Source organism: Sander vitreus, chromosome 14 (genome assembly GCF_031162955.1).
Source record: "Sander vitreus isolate 19-12246 chromosome 14, sanVit1, whole genome shotgun sequence".
NCBI classification, from domain to species: Eukaryota; Metazoa; Chordata; class Actinopteri; order Perciformes; family Percidae; genus Sander; species Sander vitreus.
In genome coordinates, this window is record NC_135868.1 from 23,319,997 (window position 1) to 23,346,578 (window position 26,582).

The following is a 26,582-nucleotide window of genomic DNA, read 5'->3' on the forward strand; positions in this document are numbered from 1 at the left end:
CTTTTATTTCAAAATGTTTGTGTAGCGGCAGCCGTAACATTAATGAGCAGGTGCTGAGAAGGAGAAGAATGAAGAGAAAGAGAGCATAATTGGCTATTTTGGACTTTTGCGGGGTTATGGCTGCACATTCACTACAGAGGTCTGTGTTGATGCAGAGACGAAGCCAGGAGTGGTGGGACTGCGTTGTGAATCTCTTCAGAGACTCAGTTTAACTCCCGCCGGCGCATTAATGTGACAAATGTCGATGTAGATCAACATAAAAGTCGCACCAAATCCGCCTTGGTTGTTCACACTGCGGCCCCTTTGAAAAAAATAAAATCAGACCTGGGTCTGATTCAGGACCACATATGGAAGTGGTCTAAATCTGATTTGGGCCACTTTTGCCTGCAGTCTGAACGTAGCCTAAGTGACTGATGGGAACAACACTTTGGAATTGGTCCAGTGTTAAGCAAGACCACTGCAGTAGGCAGCAGCAAAGCTGCAATGTAGCCTTCCTAACGTTAATGGGCAATTGCGCACCATCCATTTCATCCACAAAAGTGCAGTTTTTGCCTATGACAGGCTCAGATTATTATTCTTGTATGTTCTTGAGTCGCATAGCATTATGGAAAGGATCCCTACAGAGATCAAGCTTTTTGTTTTTCATGTTTTTGTTAAACATGAAACAGCCCCCGGCATCGCCAAACCCACCAGACTCCCATTTAAATTCACAGTCATTTTATCATCGCAAAATACACTTCATTCAAAGTCGACAGAAACTAAATAAAGCAAAACATCAAAAGCCGTCTTGGCTCGTCTCTCCACTGTTCCAACAACCACCACTCTGGTTTGGTTAAAATAAACCCTTAATTCACCCATTTACATGTGCAAATGTGCTGGCTCTACACGCTAAAAGTATTGTTTATTTACATGGAGTCTGGTGGGTTTGGTGATGGTGATTTCAGAGCTGTGTTGGTTAAACAAAAAGGATCTTACTCTTTAACAAAAAGGTCTCTCTCTGTAGGGATCCTTTCCATAGTGTTGTCAGACACTTAGAATAATAATCGGAGCCCGTCAGTGACAAAAACAGCACTTTTAGTGGACGGACATTGACGGTGCACATTTAATGCCCTATGTGATTACATCGCAGCCGCTGGTTACAGTGTTCTTGCTCAGCACCGGACCAATTTTAAAGATTGTTGTTCACATAAGTCACACCAATGCATGGGGAAATAGGGTGCCGTAAATTACCCTTTAAGATTCTAGAGATGTAATGTTGTGAGAACAGGTTTTGAGAACAGCTGTTTCCAGGGCTGAATATTTTCTGAAATGGGTTTTCCGTTCTAATAACATTTCACATTTTAGTATTTTTGTCATGACCTTCACTCCTACCTTTAATACCGTGTCTTCCTTCAGCTCAGCATCTTTTAAACATGCATGTGTACACATACTGGACTCAATCCTGATTCAAACCAGCCCACTTCACAACCTCCGTACTTCAGATTTCTTCAGGCTGCACCACTTTTTAGTTCTAGCCTAAGCAACCCCATTTCCAGCAGCAGTGGCAGCAAAAACTGTCCTGTCCTGTTAGTAGTGCCCTGAGGAGTGTCCCGGGACAGTCAGACACTGTCCTGTACACTGTCCTGTGACTCCCTGTCACGGGACACTCGTCAGGACACTAGTAACAGGACAGGACCGTTTTTTGCTGCCACTGCTTCTCCCCATTTCTTTGATTTATAGAAAAGTGACAATGCTGCCATCTTGTGTTATAGAAATGTAACCACATTTGTCATTTGGGTACAGTAATGTGGACACTTGCCACAAGTGTAGAGAAATACAACTTTGATCTTGCGGTTATATTTTTTACAGAGAAATTATGAAGGAAAAAAAGCATATATCAAAAATAAGACAAGCTTCCGTGTATATCACATCAGGGTATAACACAAACCAAATATTTGATCAGTTGCATCTTTTTTTTTTTTACCCAGCAATTGAATCAAAAGGTATAGGGCAGGAAGTTTTGATGGCATATGATATTAGCTGAAAAGACTTTGCCATACCTTGAAGTTACAGAATTGCTCAGCCTGTTGTTCAGCTATCAGACATCATCTTCAGTGACCCAGAGCACCTGCTCCTCCAGATACTGTCTGATCACACAGCGCTGCATGGAACTATTCCTGAGATCAGAACTGAATGCATTAGAAAACACTGAAGCTTTCACTTCAGAATCTTTAAAAAAAAAAAAAAAATAATAATTTGGTTTAGCCTAGTCCTACATTGCCAGACCACCATCTCCACAGCGCTGTGGACTAATAATAATAATAATAATAATGACGACTATATTCTGGACACAAATGGAAGGTCCATAGTACAATAAAAAAAGGACAATATTTACAAAAATATAGCAATAAATATATAGTACAATTCTAAGGTCACAATGGTCTTTGGCGGCACCAAGTTCTGGACGCAGAGACGGTGACTCTGCAAAATAGTCTCGGGAAGGAAGTTGTTTTGGTTGAACATTTGCACCCCGCAAAAGAAAACGCCACATACAATATTAAATGAACTGTTCACACAATACAGTAACGTAAACTATTTCAACCCAGTCTCACGGTAGTTCGTGAAATGGTCACATTATTTAATCTATTTGATTTGTGTACACGGACACGTTTATCTGTTTTTTTTTTCGTGGTGGTCAACACGTTTTTTTTTTAAACTAATGCATTTCAATGGGAAGCACATTTCGTGATCACAGCACGACTATGGTAGCAAGAAATATGAAATGCCGAAAATCCGCGTAGGGATGTTGGTTGGGGTGGTGGATGGGTCAAACAACAACAGGACTTTCAACCCGGAGACTGTGTCACGTTTCCTTTCCCCGCTCTTTTCCTAAACCCAACCTCCGTATAGATGCTTCCCATTACGTGCTGACCACCACGAAAAAAAAAGAAAAAAAAAGAGATAAACGTGTCCGTGTATACGAATCAATAGATTAAAAATTACGTGACCATTTCACGAACTGCCGTGAGACCGTGTTGGCTATTTGAATTAGTTGGATACATGGTTAAACATAACTTGCTCTTACCAGTGTATCGCCGTGTTTCGTCCACACCAATCGGTTCCAAAACGTCCCAGTTAGAGGAAATGCCGTCAACATAATCTTTGTAAATCTTTACAATCATTCCCCGAAAGAACCAAGCGGACCTGCCTTGTTGCACCATCCACATTTTCGTCAAAACTCGCCATTATCAGCGTGTAGCTTGCTAGCTCGAAGGCTGTTGTTTCCCGTAGCGAAGGGTTTTTAACAACGCCAACACACAGAGAGCAGAAGGTGAGCTTTATCATGGAAATGGAACTCCCGTTGATCCAGACTAGGTTGAGCCTTCCATTAATTGAGTAATTCAGTCCAACTTTGCATGTGCTGGCAGGGTGAGACACTAATCTATTTTCAAATGTGACTTTTTGAATACAGTTTCATCCTCTTGACACCAGCTGTATGCTCCTATCCCAAACCGTTAAGTCCCTGACTGTGGGTGGGGAAAGAAAAAGAAAAAAATCCAGACATATCAGAGCCATTGTTTACAATTTTATTATTGTTATCTCGCTGTCGGATAAAAGCAGATAGAGAGGAGCATAATAATAATAATAATAATAATCAGAAACAGTGTGCGGCTTTGGGGTTTCCTTTCCAAAAGCCGGACGAGAGAACGGTCTGAGGTGAGTATACGTTAACAATACAGGGCAAACCCCCCGCTGTCATAAATGCTACATAACACTGTCCGTATCATTAAACAGTAACTTTTTAATTTTTTTTTTTTAATTTTATGACAAGTTATTAACCTGTAACCCGTTCATGACACAAGAGATATTCTGAGGTAAGCTAGGGTTGGCTAGTGTTGTACTGAGCAAATAAACATCTATGTACTGTATATCTATAGTGTTGTGACTGGGTCATATCCTGTTCCTGTGAGCATGGTAGCTCATCTCTACCTTGGCATAGCTTTGGCATAAGGAGGTTACATGGTGGGGGGAGGGGGGCATTTGAGGACAAGCGTCTTTGTCCATTTCATGAACTTAAGGGAGTAACTCCCAAGGCCTTGGGCCAGTCAATACAGGGACTAATTAATGTGAGAACTTTAAGTCAGCTATTCAAGTTTGACAAATAACAGTTTCGATATTAGTGCTAATGTAATTTGATAGGAGAGCACTCGCGTTCTCTGGGGTTACGTACGTGTCAAATGCAGGTACAGGTTCCGTTGACGCTTCCCTCTTTCAAATTACAGTGCGATGCACTTTGAAGTGCAGCTTCGCAGTCCTACAAAAAAAACATACAGGCGTTTAAGCTTTAGCTTATTCCGACGGGAGAAGAAGGTGCTTGCAGCGTGTCGGCTGACGCGTTCAGGTTTCATCACATTTGTTTTAGCGTTATTTCAAACGTTAAAAAAACAAACAAAATAAAAAATAAAGAATCTGAGTAGACGTATGTATCTAGTCTAGCTTCACTGGCTGAGTTGAGGATTTGACAGACAAGACTTTGAAATTAAGGATAATACTACAAAAATGACCAAACAGCAGCATTCAGTATAACAAAGAAGACATATACTAGGATATATATATTGCCCTAGGCTTGTTTTTGCTAATATAAAAAAGGTATAAATAACAACATCCTGTTTTTGGTTAAACACAGTTAAGATGAAAGGAAATGAAAGATGGGTAAGGTAAAAGAATTAAAATAAAAGCGTTGTGTTAAGACTTCACTGTCCTTATCCACCATGTTTCGGGATTACCTGAGATTCCAGTTGTCCCTCAGGGCTTTTTACGGATTTGACGGCGACAGCACTCGTTGATTGATCGACTGACTGAATCAATCGACCGATTGAGGTTTTCCGCAGACCAGACGGGGGTCAAAGACATTCAAGCAAGCGGAGGGCTTTCGTATCCCCCATGAACTAGATCCTTTGATAGCGTACTTTATCCCCTACACCCAAACACACCTGACCTGCAGGCTCAGCACACTCATGGCACCACAGTCCATCAACCAACCACTCTTTGATAAAAGGCTAATACGAAGGCATGTAGCGAAGAAAAAGAAAAAAAGGCTTAAAATGAGCGAGGTATCCTTTACATAGTTCTCCTTCTAAGGAGTTTAGGCTTTTAAATACCATCTTGGAATGCACTATATATTGATATATATATTTACTGTATATTGCTGTTAATATAAGCAGGATTACTGTTGATAAATACAGTGGCCTCCTTGCCATCAGAGGCACCTCAGCGAGCCTCAGCACCCGTTCTCCCTTTGATTTTCGGGTGCCAAAGACCCTCCATGGGTGGAGGAGGAGACACTTCTTGTTTTTCCTATTTCGACGGACTTCAAATATTATGACCCAAACTCCACCCGCTTGGGTCACTCTTCATCCACAGTCTCCCTTTTTGAAGCCTCCTCTTTCTGATCCAGGACCTGAGGGGCGGGGCTCGGCAGGGCTGCCACTTCTGCAGGAGCCAATGAGGAGGGGTCTTGGTGGTCAACAATCCTGTGGGAAGATGTCTCCTCCTGGGGGGGGAAGAAGAAGTATGGATGAACGCGTAAGCAAAACATTTGGATTTACACCCGGTAGCCACTTCATCAGATACCCTTGGGGCAAGAGTAGGATTGGGCACAGCGAACCGGTTCCAACTTGGAATCGTTTTTAAAAAAATGCGAGTATTATGAAATCATGCAAGCCCCGCATATTTTGCGCGGAAATCGGCAATTTATGCGCCGAAAGTGGGGCGTATTTGAAAAAAACTGCGGCCCCCGCATAATCGCGTTTTTCTGGAGGGACTGCATAATGTGAAAAATAATCGTTTTTCTCGATTACTCCGTTTTTGGGATCGTTAGGCGCAGAAATCGTAATCACGATTAATTGCACAGCCCTAGAGTACGCACAAAGACAGAAATGTGCAAACGCATTCTTTTCGTCCGATTTACAAGTACGTACTGCACGAGCCTCATCCAAAGTTAGTCGGGACATTTGAGTGGTCCGATATCTATTAATATCATCCTGACTTGAATCAGGCTCCTTGGATCGAATTACAACGATTCGGGGTCACCCTACAAGATGGATGTATGAGTATAAATATAGCCAAGACACGTGCGATGATCATGTCATGCAACTGCTGAATTAGGGTACTGGCACCTTTTTTTGGTCTAATTCAAGCACTGACATGTGAAACACTATTTTACGTGAGGATGGCAATAAACACCAGCAGTTGGTTATGCATTTTCCTGGACAGACTATGGCTTTCTCAGGCAGCTTCCCTCTGGGTTTAATTTCGGTTGTTTGAAATGCTTCATGTAAAAATCGTGTTTTTAGAAAGCTGTAGCCGATATACATTGTTTTCCCCCAAATCTCTGCAACTGAGGTGGCGAGTGCAAAGTTAGCATGACCCATACGTAGGGTCACAATTGCCAGATTTATACGGCAGGTTGAAAGACACCGTCATTTTCCTTAAATGACAGTGAGGCTGCCGGCGAGAGATGGCCTGTGTTTATGCTGCAGCCTCAGAGACTCCCTGCTCTTTATCAATGTGAACTCAATGCAGCCAACTGGCTCTTATGAACAGCTACCTCTGTATCAGGTAACACACAACGTGTGCAGAAAACACATGATGCCAGTGACAACATTTTCTTCAGCACCTCTTAAGTGGCACCAAGCTGACTTACCTGCTCGGAGAATCGATGATTCACCTGATCGGCAAACTCCTGCATCTCTCCGTCCTCGCCGTTTGAGTGGCAGCTTGGACTTGGCACCTCGATTCCATGGCTTTCCAAAATGGCAGCTTCTGGTTGTGTTAGACAGGGAAGCGGAGGTAAGAGATGGAAACACGGGAAACAGACATGCACAGGTAAATTTTCCAGAGACAAACATGGCTCTGGGAAAATGTGATTCCACATGCCGTCGCTGTCCACAGCCAATATTTCTCATGATCGGATGAGGTGGAGAACAAAAATCTCCTACTTTTTAAAATCAAAGGTTTGAAAACCCACGAGTGTCACAAAGCTGAAAACAAGGCTTCTTCTCCAAGCTCTTAAAAAGTTGACGTTAAGAGAATACATGGACAGCGACAATACGCAAGTTCTCAGGTCCTCACCGATATTTGCTCTTCTCTTCATCTCCTTCCGACGGTTGGCAAACCAGTTGTACACCTTTAATGCCGTCACACGCTCAAACTCAGACAGCTTACAGCCTGGGTGAAGAAATACACAACATCTCTCACTTATAGTGCCAGTAAATATGGCAAAACCACAGGATCTCATGTGGAGACACTACCTCCATCTATAAACGTAACTTTCATTTTACAGAGGCACATAACTTAGGATAACGGATTTCATTTTACGCTACACAAAAAAAGCCTGACACACTTTTAAAAAAGGTTTAAAAAACACACACTGCAGTAAATGCAACTACTAAACTAACAAACACTGATACCAGTAAATCTTGTGTTTTATCTATTGCCGTTTTGTCCGCTGCATAGTACCCGGTAGGTTTTTTGGTACCACCTCGGTCGAGGTTCCAAGCGAGCTGAGCCGATACTAGAAGGTGGAGTTAAAACACTGCAGACCACTGATTGGTCAGACAGAATCGTCACGAGCATGACACGGGACATCCCGTGATTTTATATAGCAAAGCTACATAAAAGCAGCGACCGCAATTGTTTTTTATTTACTTAACCCAGATTTATTTTTATTTTTTTTCAAATGGCAGCCCACAAAACTAAGGGAGTTCTATCTGCAGAAAATAGTGAGAAACGTACTGGTACCAAAAACACGAGTCGAGTCAAGCAGAGTTGTACCACACAGTGCAAAACCGTGGAACCTTTTAAAATGGTGAATTTTGCATGCCATTACCCTCCTATTACTTAGGCAGACTTCGTAAATAGATATTTTGCTGATTTCAATCCTGCTCTGTGTCATGGCAGTGTGGCCAGTGTGTTTAGATGAGCCAGAGGACGCCAAACGTGCTACGGAGGTCTGCGGAGAGCCGCCCAATGACGCGAAATGCCTAGTTTTTCGGACTTCAGCAGTCCACGGCTGCTCCAAGCACGCCACGGAGGGAAGGAGCACGCCGTTCATCTAAACATGCTGCCCACACAAAGATGACACAAAGCTGGATTGAAATCGGCACAGTATCCCTTTAAAATGTATATGCTATATTAGTTTCAATGTGCTTAAAGATGCAGTAGGTAATATTTATAAAACTTACTTTCTAACGTAAGTCTAACTGTCTAACTGCGTGTCAATCACTGCTCATGCACACACATTCATTCTCCCTCGTGGGGGGAGGGGCTTAGGAGAAAGGGGGGAGGGACTAAGAAGTTGTTGATGTTCAAATTCTTTGGCTAAGTCCTGGATCTTCACAATCCTACATACAGCACCTTTAACAATAAATATGGGGTTGCTAAAAATCTATTTTGTACTAAAATAACATTTATATTACCAATCATTAATTACCTCAAAGTATCAAATTTTCGCCCCTTTCTACGGCGTGATGCTATGACATGTGTCAAGTATGCAGAATGCCATTTTAAACAAGAGACTTTATCTAAGCTATCCTGAGAGGCTGCCCGAGGACGTTTCTGACAGGAAACGGGCCTCGATACAGTTCCGATGCGACTCAGTACCTGGTTTCTGAATGACAGAGTTACAGGCGTTGGCGATTTCCTCTCGCTTGGCTTCATCTGGGTACTGGTTCTCCATGAAGAAGCTGTAAGAGACAAAACAGCCAGAGTATTGGAAACGGTTCAATCACATTGCATCACAGGCTACACATTTATCAGAAGATGGCACCAGTCTAAGCAGTGCCACTGTAGGTACGCCCTCAGTTCATACCTCATCTACTTTTAGTCTTTGTATTGAACCAGAGCAGAGTAATGATAATATTTATACAGTGGAGGAGCTTCAGGAGAGGTCCTCGCTGCGAAGGAATAGATTCATGGATGCGTTGGGTGGATTCATTTCTGCAATTCAAGCACTGCATGCTTAAATCTCTGCCTAGGCCTAGAAAAGTGACGATTCCTACGGTACAAACAGAAATGTATATATCCAGGTAAAAAAAATTAAAGTAACCTTTTCTTCTTTTCCCTCTCCAAATTTTCCTCTCTCATGTCTAGCTTCTTTATTTCCCTCCAGGGCAGAAAAAGAATCATTAGCTCACATTACAAAACACACAGGGATCAATTTCTTCCAGCCCTCACTTCCTCTCACCCTCCGAGTTGCCCTATCCTGTCCACTCTGTCTCACAGACACACACACACACAGACACACACACACACACACACACACTCTCTCTCTCTCTACTGTACCGTCCTTGGGTGTAAAGTAGCTCATAAGGATCAGCACTGCAGTGGAATTGCGTATTCCGGGGGCACTGCTGGTTGAGTCTTGTCTGAGGGCCTGTGTGGTCTTATTACTGTGAGTGCCAAGACTGCACGCTGTACTTACAGCAACCATGTAAAAAAAGAAATCAATTGCATACAGCGGGTAGGACTGCAGATTGCCTACTCCTCTTTCTCTGCATCCTTCTGGGTTACTGAGAATACTGTCTGGGACAAATATGTTACAGAGAAGTGGAGACATAATGCACCTAATAACAAACCGCCATACTGATCTGAATATAAGCAGGACGACACAACAGTGAGACGCTAAAGGACATTTCAACCCGGGAAGGTTATTTACAGTGACAATTCGCTCAAGCAACGCTGCATTCCTATCGTATATGAACAACCATCCAGGACTTGGTGGTTGAACCAGCGCCGACGTGTTCAAACCACGTCAAGCCATCAGTTTTCTGCAGAGGGGGGTTGGTCTCAATAGAGTTTTTTTGACAGTTCAATGCAAATATATGTGCAGGTTTTTGAACATCAAAACCCGCTAAAAAAATATGCAATAGACTCCTTTCCCATCACCAATAGACAAGTATGCCTTTCTGTTTTCCCCTTGTGTGTCAGGTCCCAAGTCACAAACCCTCTGGAAAACAGGGTTAGTAAACAATAAACACTAAGAAGTAGAATGGAGGCTAGTGACAATGTTAGGGTATATACCTACCTACCTATCAATCAGGTACTTATCCAGTTTTCCAAACTCGGAGCGGACTAATTTGGAACGACGTCCGATTGCTTCTTGGGCCGAGACGATCAGAATTTGTGGCTGAGATGACAGAAGTTACCGACGGAGGCGACGCGTGTGATAGCATCACGCCAGAGAAATTGGAGTGTCCACCCAGGTGACATGTTTCCATCACTGCCGATGAGAGCCAATAAATACCCGTGCCTACCGCGGAGTTATTTGCTACTATTTTGATCATCGATTAATTGTTGAAGTAATTTTTCCATTCATTGTACATTCATTGTAAATGGTGAGCATTTGCTGCTTTTTTTTTTTTTTTAACGTTGACAAGACAAATGATTTGTGTATTTGTATGTCACATTGGTCTTTTGGAAATTAGGACACTGAAAATTTGTTTTTTACATTTCATGGACCGAAAGATTATTTGCTTAATTGAGAAAATACAAGTCTGATTAAGCAATGATGACAATAATCGTTGCTTGCAGCCCTAGCTCAGTTTATGTATACAGTTTTACTTGACCAAGTGTCTCATCATTGATGATGCGAGAATGAAGGAAGTCTTAGTTTAATTAGGGTGCAAACCTTGAGTGCCTGAGTTAAATGTTCTCTACGGCTGACGTGTATCAAAGAAGAAATCTCCATTTTGTACCATTTTCACACATGACATAATTGCGGCGCAATACAGTGCCTGACTCCTTTTACGGAATAGCGAAGACTTGCTCACCTCTCCATGATTGATTGGCACTCCTTCCTCCAGGTGAACCTGCTTCCTCTACGCAGCCTCAGAGGCCCGCCCACCATCCCCGCTCTGTCGCCCGCCATGATCCCTGACCTCCAGTCGGGTTCCTCCTTCACCAGAGACCGCATTGATAAGGTGGCCCCTGAAGAAAAGAGCAGACGCAACACTGTAACTGAGTTGAGTTTATGTAAACAAAGACAGTGAATGTGTTTAGACTCCAGACGCCTGTTAAACCAGCCGAACAAAAGCTGGATTATAAATCAACATTAACTGCTACATTATAACTATTTAGGTTCATTTGAGCTTTTTACTTAGGCTATAAGTTAACTACAAATGAGTCCGCAGTATTCCTAACACTGTTCCAGAGAGTGACGTTTCACCCAGTGCATCATTCAGACACTAACTACTGACAGAAATTAAGACCTACAACAGACTTCTTCTTTTATTGAAGAGAACGTAATGTAATAATCTCATTTGAACTAGGGGTGTAAATGACAAGTTTTATCGACAAGTTTTACGATATTATATTGATTATTTGGAGACCGATGCAACATTTGCTGATTATACAGACTGCCACGATATGATTCTGTTGTACAGTTGTAGTCTATCACATGAAATATATAGGTATACATATCAAAGAACATGTTCCTCTGGCTCCTCTAACACCACCATGGTGACACTTTATAAGGACTGACTTACACCATATATCTTAAAGTGCTCTATTATTCTCATTTTCAGGTTCATAATTGTATTTAGAGGTTGTACCAGAATAGGTTTACATGGTTTAATTTTCAAAAAACACCATATTTTTGTTGTACTGCACATTGCTGCAGCTCATCTTTTCACCCTGTGTGTTGAGCTCTCTGTTTTAGCTACAGAGTGAGGCATCGCACTTCTGTTCCATCTTTGTTGGGAGTCGCACATGCGCAGTAGCTAGGTAAAGACTACTAGCCAGTCAGAAGCAGAGTATGAGGGCGTGCCACGCTAGCAGCTAGGCGAGCATTATAACGTGTGTTACAAAGTGACGCACGTTTGTCTCTGAAGTAAAGACTGGACTACAATAGAGCTGTTTGGAGCAGTTTGTGAACAATGTTTTCTGTTGGAGATGGTAAGTCCCTTTGGGGGGGACTTTGGGCTTTTTCACTTTGTAAACCTGTAACATGCACAAAAAAGATATAGAACACAATAAAGGAAAGGGGAAAAGCCAAAAAGCATAATATGAGCACTTTAACTCTACATTTTAGCTAACATGTATCAGGAATTCTGTGGTGTTTAGCCAAGTTAAATTTAAGACCTTTTTAAAAAGGGAAACTTTGGCATTTATATATTTATATCTTGGATTCCTGGGATAGTGTGCTTCTGCTCCCAGGACAGAAAATGTTTCGGGAACAAGATGAATCCTTAGTGCTGACGGATACTCCACCATAAGAGGATTCAACCGCTTTCGTGTAGATCGTCTCCTGATTGTCCGCAATCCGATACATTTCCATTTTACACTTAACATTACTTAACAGAAAATACTTACATTTCATTTACAAAATACATTTGAATGTGTTGTAAGGCAAACTAAATTCAGTGCACTTTAAGACCTGCAAATACCTTGTTGTATGGTGCATCCTGTTTTTAATAAGAATCAGAAAGGGTTTTATTGCCATGTACGTTTTTTAACACATACAAGGAATTTGTTTTGGTGTTGGTGTACGTCAAACATTCTCCAGATGGAATATTAAACAATATAAGTCATAATGCTATTACTACACTATGGTCCAACTAAGCCATATTTGAATTTACACATAGCTGGTACAACAGCCTGCCCCAGGGGTCCTTGAAGGGGTTACGGGGGGTCCCCAGCAAAAAGGGGAATAAGTTTAGGGGTCCTTCATGTAAAAACAAAGTCTGCTCTAGTTTATATCTGCCAATTGAGACTTTCGAAATGCACACCAAGCTGACCAAAGAAGCTATGTGGGCGAATGGCATGCAGCTCAGCTGATGTGCAGGCGTCTCCTGCGGCAAGCTGCTGAGGCCGGGGGGGGGCAAGGAAGGGGCGGTTACCTGGCTGGGTCTGGGCGGCTGCGGCAGCGTACCACGGCAGCAAGTGCATCAGCAGCTCTCTCTGCCTGCTCCACACTGGATTGGGGTTGGGGTTGAGGTTGGTGTTGGGGTTGGGGAGGCTGCCACTTGCCCCTGCTACCGTCCCGTCTCTGTCCCCTCCCCTGGCCCTGGGCATGGGACTCACGCTGTGCTGGCTTTCACTCCACCTCAGCCCTTCAGTTCGGGACAAAACCAACGGTCAGGAAGGCCACAGCCAGGGATTAGATTATGGACACACCAGTTTAGGCTAATGTAATTGGAAATTGAGAGTTAATTGGGTTTACTGACACACTCCTGTAGGCCTGCCTGGCAGCTTTCATTCATAATAGATTTAACAACAAATGCCTGCTTTCTAATCTATTCCAGTATCTGCCAATTAAAAGTCAATTTGATGGACAGGTCAACAGGAGCCCTATATCAGAAGCAAAGCATTGTGGCCACTGAGGAAATTAGTTGTTGTTAGTATCAATGTTAATAACCAGTTTGTTAGCCATGTAGGAATGAAAACCAGCACCAGAGTACCTCCAGCATCAGGGCTGAGAACTACAGAGGAGCTCAGGCAAAGCTTGGGTGGGTGGGTGGGGGGGGGGGGTTAAAGGGTTAAGAGATGAAGGGTCGGCAGATGGTCCATCAGCGGCTTGGTTCATTTCATAGAACTGATCATGTAAAGATGGGACTTTCTGACATGATTTACTGTGAATGCAGGCTATCTGACACAAAACCAATAAAAGCTCGGAGCATCTTTAGCGGTTACTCATTTAGTATGTTGTCTACATCCCTGTATCCTAGGACGTGGAGAGGACAACGCTTTCCCAAGCTGTTACTCTAGCCTGTGCAGACAAACCACATTCACCCACTAAAGTTTCATTTCCAAACCAGAAGCCTTAACATCATTGATTAGCATCTCCTGTGACACGACTACCTTTATCATTTGTCTTTTCATCTGAAATTATAGATTTGCCTCGTGCGTGTCCTTCCTTGACCTCACGGCCCTCGAGGACCAGGATGGAGCTTAGTGTGAGGAATTAGCGGTGCGTGGGTTTACCATGCAGGAGGATGGTGCTAAAGAGGAGGACAGATGGTAGGGGCAAGGAGAGCAAGCAGCGGTTCACATTCAGACAACACAAAATATCCTATCCCCCTTTTTCTAATCCTTCCTCCCTACATTAATCTAATCTTTTATCATTAGCCTGACATCCAACCTCGAGGTGCTGATCTGCACTTTTTCCATAATCAGGTCTTCCTGTACCTAGCATCCATCGTCCTTGGTGATCTACAATCCCACTCCTCTGCTCTGTAATCGTCTAACTCTACACTGTACCCGAAACGTTCGGTTACAAGGTAACCTTGGTTCTCTGAGTGAAGAGGCTATCTCGCCACACAGTTACAGATCCCATATGTACGGGGACTGACCCACTGGGGGCAGTTGACGTGGATATCACTATATAAAAAGGCCCAGGTGTGCAAGGGTTCACTGATTAACGTGGATTGAAACGGTATCCAAAGTAACCTTGGTTCTCTTCACTCAGAGAACCAAGGTTACCTTGTAACCATACGTTCTCTATCGTATAGAGAATATCTCTCCACACAGTTACATATTCCATATGTACGGGGACACTTTAAGAGACCCCGCAAGGAGACAAACCAAGCTCCCCCACACTTCCCAAGATTCTCGACCCTGGTATTTGAATGAGACATCTCCGCCACCAGAGTGCTGAAAAAAAATAGTGTGTCAAACAGAGAAGAACCCCTTTTTCTTTTCTTTGTTCTCCTTTCCTTTTCCGTGATATGCTATATACAAATACTCAGATCCACCCTATCGCTGCTCGATGCTTAGGCGCCAGACGCAGCCTTCAGCATGGCAAACCCCGCAAAGCGCAAAAGGTTGGATGTGAAAGGATAGAGGCCGACTGACAAGAGTACCGACATCTCCCTGGCCGGGCCCAACCGGCACAGGGTTGTGGTCACTGCGTTGGCTGTTGCGTAGTGGCACTCAGCACCATGCACCGTGCGCGACTGAGGGGTTATCACTGGACAACATTGCATGTTGATGCCCCAAACACAATACACATTGGTCACGGCCATCTTCTAACATCTATGACTTTTACTTCTATCTGCTGGTTTCACAGACTCACAGTGAAAGACAGAAACAGCCTGAACAGCATAGTCAAAACCTGCTCTAAAATTATTGGTGTGAAACAAAGAGATTTAAATTCTCTTTGCAAATCAACAAATCTAGTGTAAAGCAACGAGCATTTGGTCTTCAGAGTCAATTTTCTCTGTTGCCATCAAAACGTCTATATATAATATTTTACCTGCTTTTAAAACTAAATCTCCACTCTAACTCTTTAATTCCTTCTGTAATTTGACTACGCTCCAGGGTGTAGGTATATGTAAGCTTGGGTGCTGTATTAGAGGATGGATACCCGAACCGAGCCCGTCGGGTACGTTGGGAGCCGGCGGTACCCGACGAGCCGGGTTCGGACCGATATTTAGAAATGATGTTCGGGTTCGGTCAAATTTTAAAAAAGCTTATTATGTAGGTGCGCGCGTGTGTTAACGTGCGCGTGTTGCCCCGTGTGCACTGATGCGCTCATCAGTTGACATTAACGATTGCCGTCCTACAAACGCACGTCATTAGTATGAGAAAAAAAAAAAAAAACGAGATTTTAACTGTGTCGGGCTCGGGTCGGGCTTGGACATGAATATCTTAATGCCTGTCGGGCTCGGGCCGGGTTCGGTTACTGCTCTGTCGGACGCGGGCCGGGCTCGGACAGAAAAATGCGGCCCGATCAGCACTCTATGCTGTATGTATGTGTGGGTTGTCTGTAGCTGCCAATAACGAATTACCCCTTGTGGGATTAATAAAGTTGTTGAACTGAATATCAGGTGTCAGCTGACAGTTCCAGCGTTCACCACCAGTTTCATCATGCACGCAGATTGGGTTACCCCTCACCATCAATGCATGCTCGGCTCCCAAACAGAGCACACAATAATCATGGCCATCTCCACAGGCATTCTCACACTGCAACCCATGCAGGGAGGACCCTCCTGGCTCGTCATGATGACATCACCCAGGATACCCGGAAGTGGCTGAATACACGCTGGAAAGGTTTGTAGCAGCGGCTGCTAACTACTGCAGCGCTCTTGAAATCCTGCTTTCCCCCCGCCGACTAGCTCAGTTTCGATAGCGTAAAAATGTGCTTTGTGTTTTGGTTTAAAACACAAAAGGAGAATGCACGGATGCATGCACCGGCGGAACACCTCGCGATGCTCCGAGGAAGAGGGACGGCTCACCGCACCCGCCGACTAGGTCAGCTTTAGCGGCAGGCTGTACCTGGGCGCGTTAGCAGAATATATTGTGCAATAAGCCGTACGGTACCCCTCTCCGTCTTTACTCTTCAATACAAGTGAGAAAAGGCAGACCAGAAATCCCGAGAGGGGTCCGGAGACCAGCGCTCTTCTCACACAAGGCAAGTGGATGTAAGAATCTTCCTCTCCCTAACTCGTAGCTTTCACCTGCTCACACGTCTCCTGTTTTCACAGTGGAAATCAGTGAACCAGCGAACCCATGCACACCTGGGCCTTTTATGCCCTGGCTCGGGCCACACGGTGGCGTGTCCTAAAGTGACATCCACGTCAACTTCCCTCAGTGGGTCAGTCCCCGTACATATGGAATACGTAACTGTGTGGAAAGAGATAAGTCCCGATACGATAGAGAACACAAGTCCTTTGTATTGTCCTGCCTGGACCCCTCCAACCCCCAAGCCTGCCCCGCGCCTCACCTGGGTTATTCCTCTCCAGCAGGTACCAGCGGTAGAACGCTCGGCGTTTGGAGTCGCTCATCTCCAGGCCTTGCTGCAGCAACCACTGGGAAATGTAACTCTGGCTGATGCCTGCGTGCAGGAGGCAAGGCATGTTATCTTAACACATGAAAGACATCGATTCATTTCATGGTGCGCCACCAACTCCAACATCTGTACTGTTGAGATCGGCCTGGAGCCAGCTCTGGAATACGTCCCGTTAAGCTAATGAAGCCGTCCCAGTACCAATACCTTGATTAAGGACACGTGATATGGTGCGCGCTGCTACTAGAAAACCATGCTTAGGCAAGTAGAGTAACTCTACTTGAACTATAACTATACCTTGAACTATAACTCTGAGTTACTGTATATCTCTACCCAAAAAAGGGTTGTTGGGTTGTTGATAGGGGCTTACTGTACTAAACATTAGGGGTGCACGATTCAGATTTTTCCATTCGATTTTTGATTCATAAACGATTCTCGGTACCATTCACAGTATGTAAATGTAGTTACTTTTCCCATGTGATTGCAGTAGACCTAGAATTAAAAAAAAAATGAATATGAATCGATTTTTGGAATTCTATGAATCGATTTTGAATCGGTAGAGCTTGAATCGCGATTTGAATATGCATCGATTTTTTTGCACACCCCAGCTAAACATTGTTCCTTATGTTGTATAATATGACATGCTGTATGTTGTTCAATGTGACACATAGTCATAACTTGGGCTGTAACTAATGATTTCCATTATTATCATGTTATCGGGCTTTTTTTTTTTTTTTTTATGAATCGATTAACCTTTAAAGGACAAAAAAGGTCCAAAAAAATAGTGAAAAAAATGACACTGTTTTTTTCCAGAAATCCAGATGGCCTTTTAAAAAATGACTTGTTTTGTCCAAACAGATTTTTTCAAATCAGACGAATATAAAAACAGAGAAAAGGCAGCAAATTATCACATTTTACCTGTATGATTCGGAATCGATTTACCAATTACAAAAAAAAGAATATATATATATTCTTGTACAATTCGATAACTTAATAGTAAGCAAGACGGAGGCGAAGTATTTTGTGAACACACCGTATGCCATCAGCCAGCTGTTTCTACAGAAGCATATAGACACTCAGCAAGTGTTGGGGGTCAGTACGTTACACTTTCATTTCGATATTTTCATACGTGCAGAAGATTGTAACCCATTTCCAGATTATTGCAGTTGACATTTTCAGTTAAAAGTTGCGTGCTCCCACACACACACACACACACACACACACACACACACACACACACACACACACACACACACACACACACACACACACACACACACACACACACCTTTCTCTGCTTTTTATTCCGTTTGGTCAGACAGTGACCATCGTCTCAACCAGTTAGCTTAGCAGCCAGTTATGTTTAAAAACTTTCACGGAGAAAGCAAAGTACCTGTAACTTGGCCTACGATCGCCTGAGAGATCCTGCGATTGTTGAGAAAGGTTTTGATCTCTTCTTTCACCAGGTTGCTGTCTCTCCTGTGAAAAGCAACATGGTGGCATTAGAACCATTCCACGGTGGTCAAAAGCACCAGCCTTTGCTCCGACTAACCTTATTCACTGGTGCTTCTCTTTTCTCAGCCCTCCCTGAACGCCTGACCTGAATTAACTCCGCTAAAAAGTCCCGAAGAAGAAGTCTGCGCCTCAGGGGGCCGGCAGCTGTCATTATCTGATGTTATAATAGTCTCTCTTTGTCTCTACCGGTCTTTTGGTCTCGCTTCCCAACTCGTCCTCACACGGCTCTCTGATAACACTACGCTCTGCCGTAGGGCTGCTCCATTATGGAAAAACATAAATAACATTGAAATCACGATAATGTAACACGTATACTCATGGAAAGATGTTGCAATTATTAACTTTAAAAAACAACAGTGAAAACAATGTGAACTGTGAAATAGTACTTTTCCCATTGGAACTTTTTTTTTTTTTCTTCGTTCAGTAAACAAGACAAAATGAGAGTTTACCTGCCAAACGTCATGTGCAAAACAATCGTTATTTTCTCTTGATTCATCCGTTTTTTGTGATCACTGGAGGTCCTGCCCACTGCCTGTGGGGCGTGAGCGGGGCGTTTCTGTTGCGTGTCAGCTGCGTGTCGCTTTACACACCAGAAACGTGTCTGACGCGGCGCTGCTGCTGCTGCTGCTGCTGCTGCTGCTGCTAGCCTTCTCTGTACACATGTATGTTTCCCATAAACATAAACTGATCTGATTACAGCAAAGACGACGTCGGCAGCATTGACGGCAAAATAGGCTACAAAATATTTCGTTCTGTATTGACAGGTGCAATATTTGAAAATCGATAATTATAATAATTTTTTTAAATGACATTTATATCTGCATTTATGTCAAAACCTAGAGACTTTCATACATCAAAATGTCATTTATTAAATGTATTCATGTCAAAATGACACACGTATCCTATTTTGCCTGGGAACGCTTCCAACACGCGTTGGGTGACAAATAGGCGGTCCTATTTCTAGCATGCACTGCGAGTCACGCAGGCAGTGTGTAAGCGCTAACCTGTTAACACGGGAGCCGAAATTAAAACGGACACGCCACGCAGGCAGTGTGCAGGAGCCCTTAGGAGCCGAAATCGGCTCACCTCATGTACTCCTCCACCTTCTCTTCCAGGTCCCAGTCCTCCTCCCCCATCATGTCGTAGCTGAACGAGCGCTGGACGGCCACGCTGGGAGGGTAGAGGGGCGGAGGCGAGGCCTCGTAGCTGTTGCTGGGCGACAGGGCGGCGCCGTCCAGGCCGGAGGTCTGCGTGGTGGCGGAGGCCAGGGAGAGCGAGGACGACGAGGACGAAGATGAGGACGGGGCCGGGGCGGCCGCGGCGGGGGTGTTGTTGGACGGGGCGGGCTGAGAGTCGCAGTGGGACGGGCGGTGGTCCGGGTCCAGCCTCTCCAGGGACTCCAGAGCGTGGATGATCTGAGGTTTGGTCATGCCGGACAGACGCAGGCGCTGCAGGAGGTCGATCTGTTCGATGGTGTAGCGGGGCTCCGCCTCGCAGCACTCCATTCTGGCATCTGCGGACATAAATCAGGGGTTTTCCCGACCATAATAAGGCTTAAGCGTGATTCATGCTTCTGCGTTAAAGCGTAACTCTCGCCAAAATGCAACCTAGGGTCTTTTTGTGAATGTACCCGAGTCAAACTTATGTTTATAAGCATAATTAGGACGGAAGCGCCACTTTTAAGATTTACCGTATTTTCATTTTTCGCTCAAATGGCCTTTTGAATGGGAGTCCTAGGGGCACTTTTATGCTAGCCTCGAAATAGTTATTTTTAAAACACTAAGAAGGCTCGACACAACATTAAACTTTTCTTCAAGTATCACCAGGGGCTCCACACATGAACTCCAGCATTGAGAACATTGTTTGTGTATCCAGAGTTTACTAAAAAGAGAGGTTTTGAACGACTCACCGTAGCTCCTGTTGTTTCCGGCTGCTACCACCTCGGCAGTCAAAACCAATCGATATCAAAACAAGTAGCCACAGATTTAGTACATCCCGTGGTAGGGCTGCTCAATTAATCAAATTTTAATCACGATCACGGCTTCCCACGATCAAATTCACGTGATCGAGCGATACATTTAAAATGCTTCATTTTGTTCATAGAACGCTCTGTATCAACGTTTTTTTTCCCCCCCCCAAAGCTCCTCAAACCACTCTCTGATCACGTGCCTCCATGAGCCAATCAGAGCTGTTCCCTGCACCGCGCAGCTTAGTTTAGATGTAGACAGTCACAGAGGACAGAGTAACGTGAGGAAAATTCCACAACCGGTAGCAGTCGGTCATAAATCGACACGAGGTTTACCAGTTTACCAGTAAACGCAACGTGTTGTCCCGTCTGTGTTGTTTTTCAGACAACAGCAGTGACCAGTGCTAGTTTGAGTCTGTTAGCTCATAGCTTTAGCGGCAGACTGTTGTACGTCCCGCTGTTGGAATCCTCTAAAGTGAAATACAGTCACACTGCACCGTTTAGCTGGCAGCATTTTAGCCGCGTTTAATCCAGTTACTACTGTAGCTAACGGTAGGCTAACGTTAGCTGCTGTGTGACGTGTTATTCGTGTTTACTAGCGTGACATGCAGCGATGTTTCTTAAGTGGCACCGTAATCCGCGTTGCCATTTCGTCCGGTAGATACCGGGCGCCGGTGCCCTATTGGCACCGGATTTTAACATGCGCCGTTAACGTGAACAGAAAACTGCGTTGCCTGTATCTTTTCACGGCAAACGCGCATGTTTGGAAAGCGGTCGCACAACAGCTGAAATGGCATACTCCTTCATAGTATCCTTCAGCAAAAGAGGAACGTAGCACAATATGGACGTGAAAGCAGTTATAATTAGCCAATGTGACAATAAAATGTGTTTTGGTTAAAATCAACAAATAATCGTGATAATTAATCGTGATCAATATATTGATCAAAATAATCGTGATTATCATTTTGGCCATAATCGTGCAGCCCTATCCCTTGTGCACCGGTGTAGTTAAGGTGTAGAGCCCCTGGTCATACTTCGAGCAAAGTCTCACGTTGTGTCGAGCCTTCTTAGTGTTTTAAAAATAACTATTTTGAGGCTAGCATAAAAGTGCCCCTAGGACTCCCATTCAAAAGGCCATTTGACCGAAAAACGATACGGTACATCTTAAAAGTGGCGCTTCCGTCCTAAATATGCTTTTTAAAACTAAAGTTTGACTCGGGTACATTCACAAAAAGACCCTAGGTTGCATTTCGGCGAGAGGTACGCTTTAAATCGACGCCGTGGCTACGTACGTAGGTACGTGGAGACACTGACCCTACACCGTAGCCTGACGTGCACCTCACGAAAAAGTTAACTACACGTCGCAGTGACGCACGTCTCTCGGCCGTGGCTGGGCAGCGTTGCATCACCCCCATTTTCAGTGGATTTCTTTTTGATTACTTCATTTATCAGGATCGTAGAAAGCCCTAGTGGGCATTGGTATTTATTTTGTCATTCCGCCACTTTTATTTAGATGTTATTGATGCTGTGCTGTGTGCAATGGGAAATGCTGAAAGTCGGTGACTAGTGACTATTGTTGGTCTTCTAGCCCACCGGTATTCAGGTCAGTTGAATGTCTTCTCAGCTTTGTTTATTCTGTTCTTTCCTGTAACCTTGTATAAAACCCTGGCTAGAAACTCAATTCTGGTGAGAGAGAATCCTGCAGCTGCTTGTGAGCTTAGAACTTTCTCCGCTGCGCAGTAGACACAACTCATCTGAACCAGCCACTGAATTGGACCTGAGAGAGAACTTTTTCCTCCACGAAAAGGGGCAGGGAGGAGTGCTCTCCCTGCCAAAAGCTTTCCGCGTATGCCTGTGGAAGTGCGGGGAGGCCCCCAGAACAGAGCCATACCGCCAAATACAAATCCCAGATGAATGAATGAATGAATCTATTTTGACAAAGTGGTCCTGACTGAACTGCTAATAACCCAGTATCGGTCGATCCCTACTGCACTGTACGTGAATAATATGAACCAAGTGTAGCCCTAGTAATACACCAAAGGTCTGCATACCTGGGTTGATAACTCACCAGATAAACAGCACCCCAAGACTTCACGCAGCGTTACCAAGGCATACACTGCTATATTTATCTCTACCTTCGATAGATCTTAAATTTAGACAATATGCCGTCAAACTTTTTCACAAACCTGCAGACAAACGGATAAATGATGAAAGGATTATTAATAGATGAAACCCCAAATAAGAACAGACATTCCAAGCTGAATTCAAACACTACGCTTCCTTTGTTGGCGTTCATTTATCTTGAATACAACACTTTAACTGCAAAATTGACTAAGTTATTTTAGTTAAGGCAATACCAAAGAACTTAGATTTTTTTTTTTTTTTTTTTAACAATAGGGCTGCTTTATAAAATCAAGAAACTTGACTCATCAGTCTACATTCTGCATGTAACTGTTACAAAAAAAAAAAAAGAAGCAGACTGCATTCTCCTCTGAAGAACCCTTGGGTCATTCAAAATGTTGGCACCCTTTCAAAACACGTGGCACAGACACTTGGGGGGCTAACCTTGCTCCATTTGTCCAGGCTGGAATTAAAGTCAGATCACCCTGGCATACGTAACCTAGCATCAGGTCCATTCAGCCTAGTCATATCCACCCATCCATCTTCTCATGTCCTGTACCTGCCTGCCATGCGCACTGGGTGTGTGTAGGAAGCCTTACCTTAGCATCTCTGGTTATTGTACAGACTACAGTGTGAAGTTCACATTAAACTCAACTAGAAAATCTACCAATCTGAAATGACCTTGCATATGTGAAAAGGGAAAACATAACTTTTTTTATTTTTTTTAAATGACTTTCGCCCATCTGATGAAACACATAGGCCTAAACAAGTGTTAACAAGTAGAGCCAACAAAGCCAGAGTTGATCTTGCTAAATGGGATGTATGCCGAATTGACGAGAAAGACTGTGTGTCAAGTCCAATACTGTTGTACTGTGTTGATAAGCAGGACAACGTTGACTTGCCAGATACAAAATATTTCGGTTTCAAATTGTGTGTGTTTACAGGACAGACTGGCACCTATCAGAGCTACAGTAAAGTATGCCAATTTTACCACACACACACACACACACACACACACACACACACACACACACACACACTGGTATTCTTGGTTCTTTATGTGCAAAAACTAAAAGATTCAGAACTGAGCAGCAAGCTGGCTTGCGCTTAAAAAGTAAGTTTAACCGCGTCCCATGTCACCGATTCTTACCTGACGGAGGGGGTGACACAGACAGGCGCCCCGGGAGTGGTTCAGTGCGAGGGGTCGCAGCGGGGACACACCACTGTCGCATGGCTCCGCGGAGTTCAGCTCGGCTGGACCTCTACAGAGTCAGACACAGACAGGAGACTTGCTGCAATGTGTGTTGCGGTTAAGCTGCCCCCATTAGCATGCTGGCAAACCTACAACAGCAAATGACTTGCTAGCAGGCTATATTGGCTAAGCTAACACCCTCAACTGTGGTTGGTTCCCCCCTGAGCACCAGCCTCCCACCGATAGCTCCTTGCTACCTTGTTGTATCAAGTTGACCAGTACCAGTCCAATAGAAAGCGGAAGTAATGCAATGCAACCTTCAGAATAAAAGCACGCGTGGCATCCCTACAAACTGCCGTTTTTGAAAGTTGTATGGTTTTTCTCAAATTATAATAACCTCTTTTTGCATATATTTACTTTACTTAAAACCATGCATACGCATTCACCTACAGTAGCGTCTGACTGGGAATGAATCCTGTCGACACTTTGCCCTTAATGGCACAGTGTATACAAGCCCCTTACAGGCTGATAGTACTACTCAGTGGTGGAAGAAGTATTCAGATCCATTACTTCAAGTAAAAGTACTAATACAACACTTAAGTACAGTAAGTTACTTGCAGGGTTGAATGAATGTTAAATCAATGTGAGCAACAAAACTAACTAAATGATTTTTCTCAGATCTAATGATTATAGATGTTCACCAATGGACTTCTTTAGCAAGTTTTGTCTTTAAGCTTCTGGAGTGTTCTTTATGTACTATCTGCTCTAGCTTTTCCAACATTTTAGACACAGATATGATAATAATAAGGTCCAAAATCATGTGAAATTGCATTTTATTGTTAGTTAAATAACTTTTTTTGAGGAAGGACCCCTAAAACCCCCGCCAAATAAATACATGCACCGAAGTCTTCCTCAAACCGAGGGAAAACACTGATATGATAATGTAGGCTACTTTGTTACATTCCACCACTGCCCTTACTTATGTTTTAACCCTTTTATTTAAATTAAGTGAGCTAACAGCTAGCATAAGGAGCCACCACACAGTAAACAATAGGGGTAAACTGGGCTAAAAGTAGCCTACTTTACTGTGTTTTATAAATAACATCGTTCAACTCATTGTTTAAGCCATTATGTAAAGTTTAGCAAAATATATGTATAAAACATTTGTTGATACACATTTGTTTCACCACAACGTCAATGTATTTGGATTACAGTGTTACTGATTACTGATCACTCTTCCGTAGCTTTGTTTTCTGAAGAATCTGTGTACAAATTGTTTTTTTATTTTATTTTGAAGGACAAAGGAAACATTACTGTTGAGTCTGGCCAACTTGACACTTCAGTGTGTTTCGTCTTGGCTAACAACTTATCTAAAACTTGCACTTCGGAAGTTTGCAAACGTTACATCGACAATATTTAAGATGAGCGTCTATGTACGAAGCCTTTACGGTTAATACGCGGCGGCATGCAAACATTCGGTGTGTTAGGTCGAGGGGCTGGGATGGCTGGGACACAGCCAGTTGCTAACGAGTTAGCTCGCTAGCTAACGTTAGCTAAGTTAGCTGATAGCTAGCGAAGGATTGTCCCACCGCGGAGCACCCATGGATGTGAGAGCACCTCTCTCTTACCTCCCGTTGCCGTGGAGAGATAGCAGCAGCCGGCTAGACGAAGAGGGAAGAGGGTGGAAACTGTAGAGAAAGTGGCGGTCCACCCAACCCCACTAAAGAAAGTAACTCGTATGTCCGGGCGCTGACGGTGAATTACCGAGCGGAGGGTAAACGGTGCAGGGTCATATTGTCTTTCAGCTATGCAGTGGGGAAATACTGTATGCAAATGTGGGGAGTCTGTCTCAATTTATGACCCCTCACCCGATACCACTGTCAAGCTAGCAAGAACCATAATTAGGATGTGCCAAAATAAAAGTACAGGTTACATTTTAGCATAAGTATTGGGAAATTAAAAATACCAACAATGCTCATACATATATCAAGTTTATACAGCTTAAAGCGACACTCTATTTCCAACAGTTTAGTAGGTTACTTTATCTTTTTTTTTTATATTTGGTCAGCTAAAGAAAATATGTCACTAAATCTGTCTGACTTGTCGCAGCACCACCCGACTCATAAGTGCGTTTGTCTGCAGATAAGCTGCCTTTCTCATTTGCAAGCATTAATTAAAGAAGTTGACATGAAAATGTAAAAATTATTAAAAATGCTAACGAATAATTGAAAAAAATCTTCCCAGCATCACAGTCCCATAGACAAACCAATATGACAGGGATCTTCAATAGGGGGTCCGGGGCCCCTGGGGGGTCCTCAGAGTCAATACAGGTGGGCCTCCAAATTATTGTTAATCTTTGAAGTTTTTTTCAAAAATGTAAAAGTCATAACATGACTCTAACATATTATATAAATCCCCACTGATGATGGGCATGCTGGCCTATAGTAAGGTAGCCACTAAGGCCATCCACAGACACAGTTAATCCTAAGGATTCACTGTGCCACATGTATGTTTTAACATTAAAACATGATTTATAAAATCATGCCAACAATTATTAGGCTATTTTAATAGCTTAGTATTCTATGTAAATAAAAAAAAGTTGTGTGTAAAGGCTTTAGGCTGCCCTACATGTTATTGTAGGCCCAGTTTAATATGCAACCCAATGTACACAATATTCTGTATGTAGTAGGGGGTCCCTGATGCGTCTCTCTTTAAGTTGAGGGGTCCTTTGCTTAAAAAACGTTGAAGACACCTGCAATAGGAGGTACATTACAAAAACACAATCACACCCCCCCCCCCCCGACACTGCACTTCATTCATTTATCCATTGCAGAGCCGGCTGTTCTCATGAACCATTTGCACATATAGCCACGAACACTAATGGACTGTAATTCCTATGTTTTCCACGTACTTTTTAGCCTGGATGCCAGCCGAACTTAGCCCCGCCCACAACATTTGAGGTCGGGAAGTTCGGTCTGGACTTGATCCGTTGTGGAGCGACGATGCTCGAACCAGAGCTGTTC

The 26,582-nt window shown here is 43.6% G+C and overlaps 1 protein-coding gene across 5 annotated transcripts; it reads right to left on the minus strand.

The window, feature by feature from the left end:
• Positions 1-4,061: 4,061 nt before the first annotated feature.
• On the minus strand, positions 4,062-25,438 carry LOC144528944 (homeobox-containing protein 1). Of its 5 annotated transcripts, none has more exons than XM_078267834.1 (11): positions 25,188-25,436; positions 23,518-23,629; positions 19,367-19,793; positions 18,159-18,244; positions 16,703-16,813; positions 12,879-13,091; positions 10,812-10,968; positions 8,644-8,726; positions 7,114-7,209; positions 6,686-6,801; positions 4,062-5,533 (listed from the first exon to the last, which is right to left on the minus strand). In XM_078267834.1, exons 2-11 carry the CDS (start codon positions 23,597-23,599, stop codon positions 5,387-5,389), a joined length of 1,518 nt encoding a protein of 505 aa, XP_078123960.1. In that variant the 5' UTR covers positions 23,600-23,629; positions 25,188-25,436; the 3' UTR covers positions 4,062-5,386. The 5 variants fall into 5 exon arrangements, with proteins under 5 accessions (XP_078123960.1, XP_078123959.1, XP_078123963.1 ...); XM_078267833.1 differs by having other exon boundaries at positions 6,686-6,804; positions 25,188-25,433; XM_078267837.1 differs by lacking the exon at positions 12,879-13,091 and having other exon boundaries at positions 25,188-25,438.
• Positions 25,439-26,582: the final 1,144 nt, after the last annotated feature.

Coding starts and splice junctions, on each gene's coding strand:
- LOC144528944 (XM_078267833.1), bottom strand. CDS start 23,599: ATGCGACAGTGGTGTGTCCCCGCTGCGACCCCTCGCACTGAACCACTC. Junction 16,814..18,158: donor GATCGTAGGCCAAGTTACAG/GTACTTTGCTTT, acceptor TCCTGCACGCAG/GCATCAGCCAGAGTTACATT. Junction 8,727..10,811: donor TGCCAATCAATCATGGAGAG/GTGAGCAAGTCT, acceptor TGTCTCTTACAG/CTTCTTCATGGAGAACCAGT.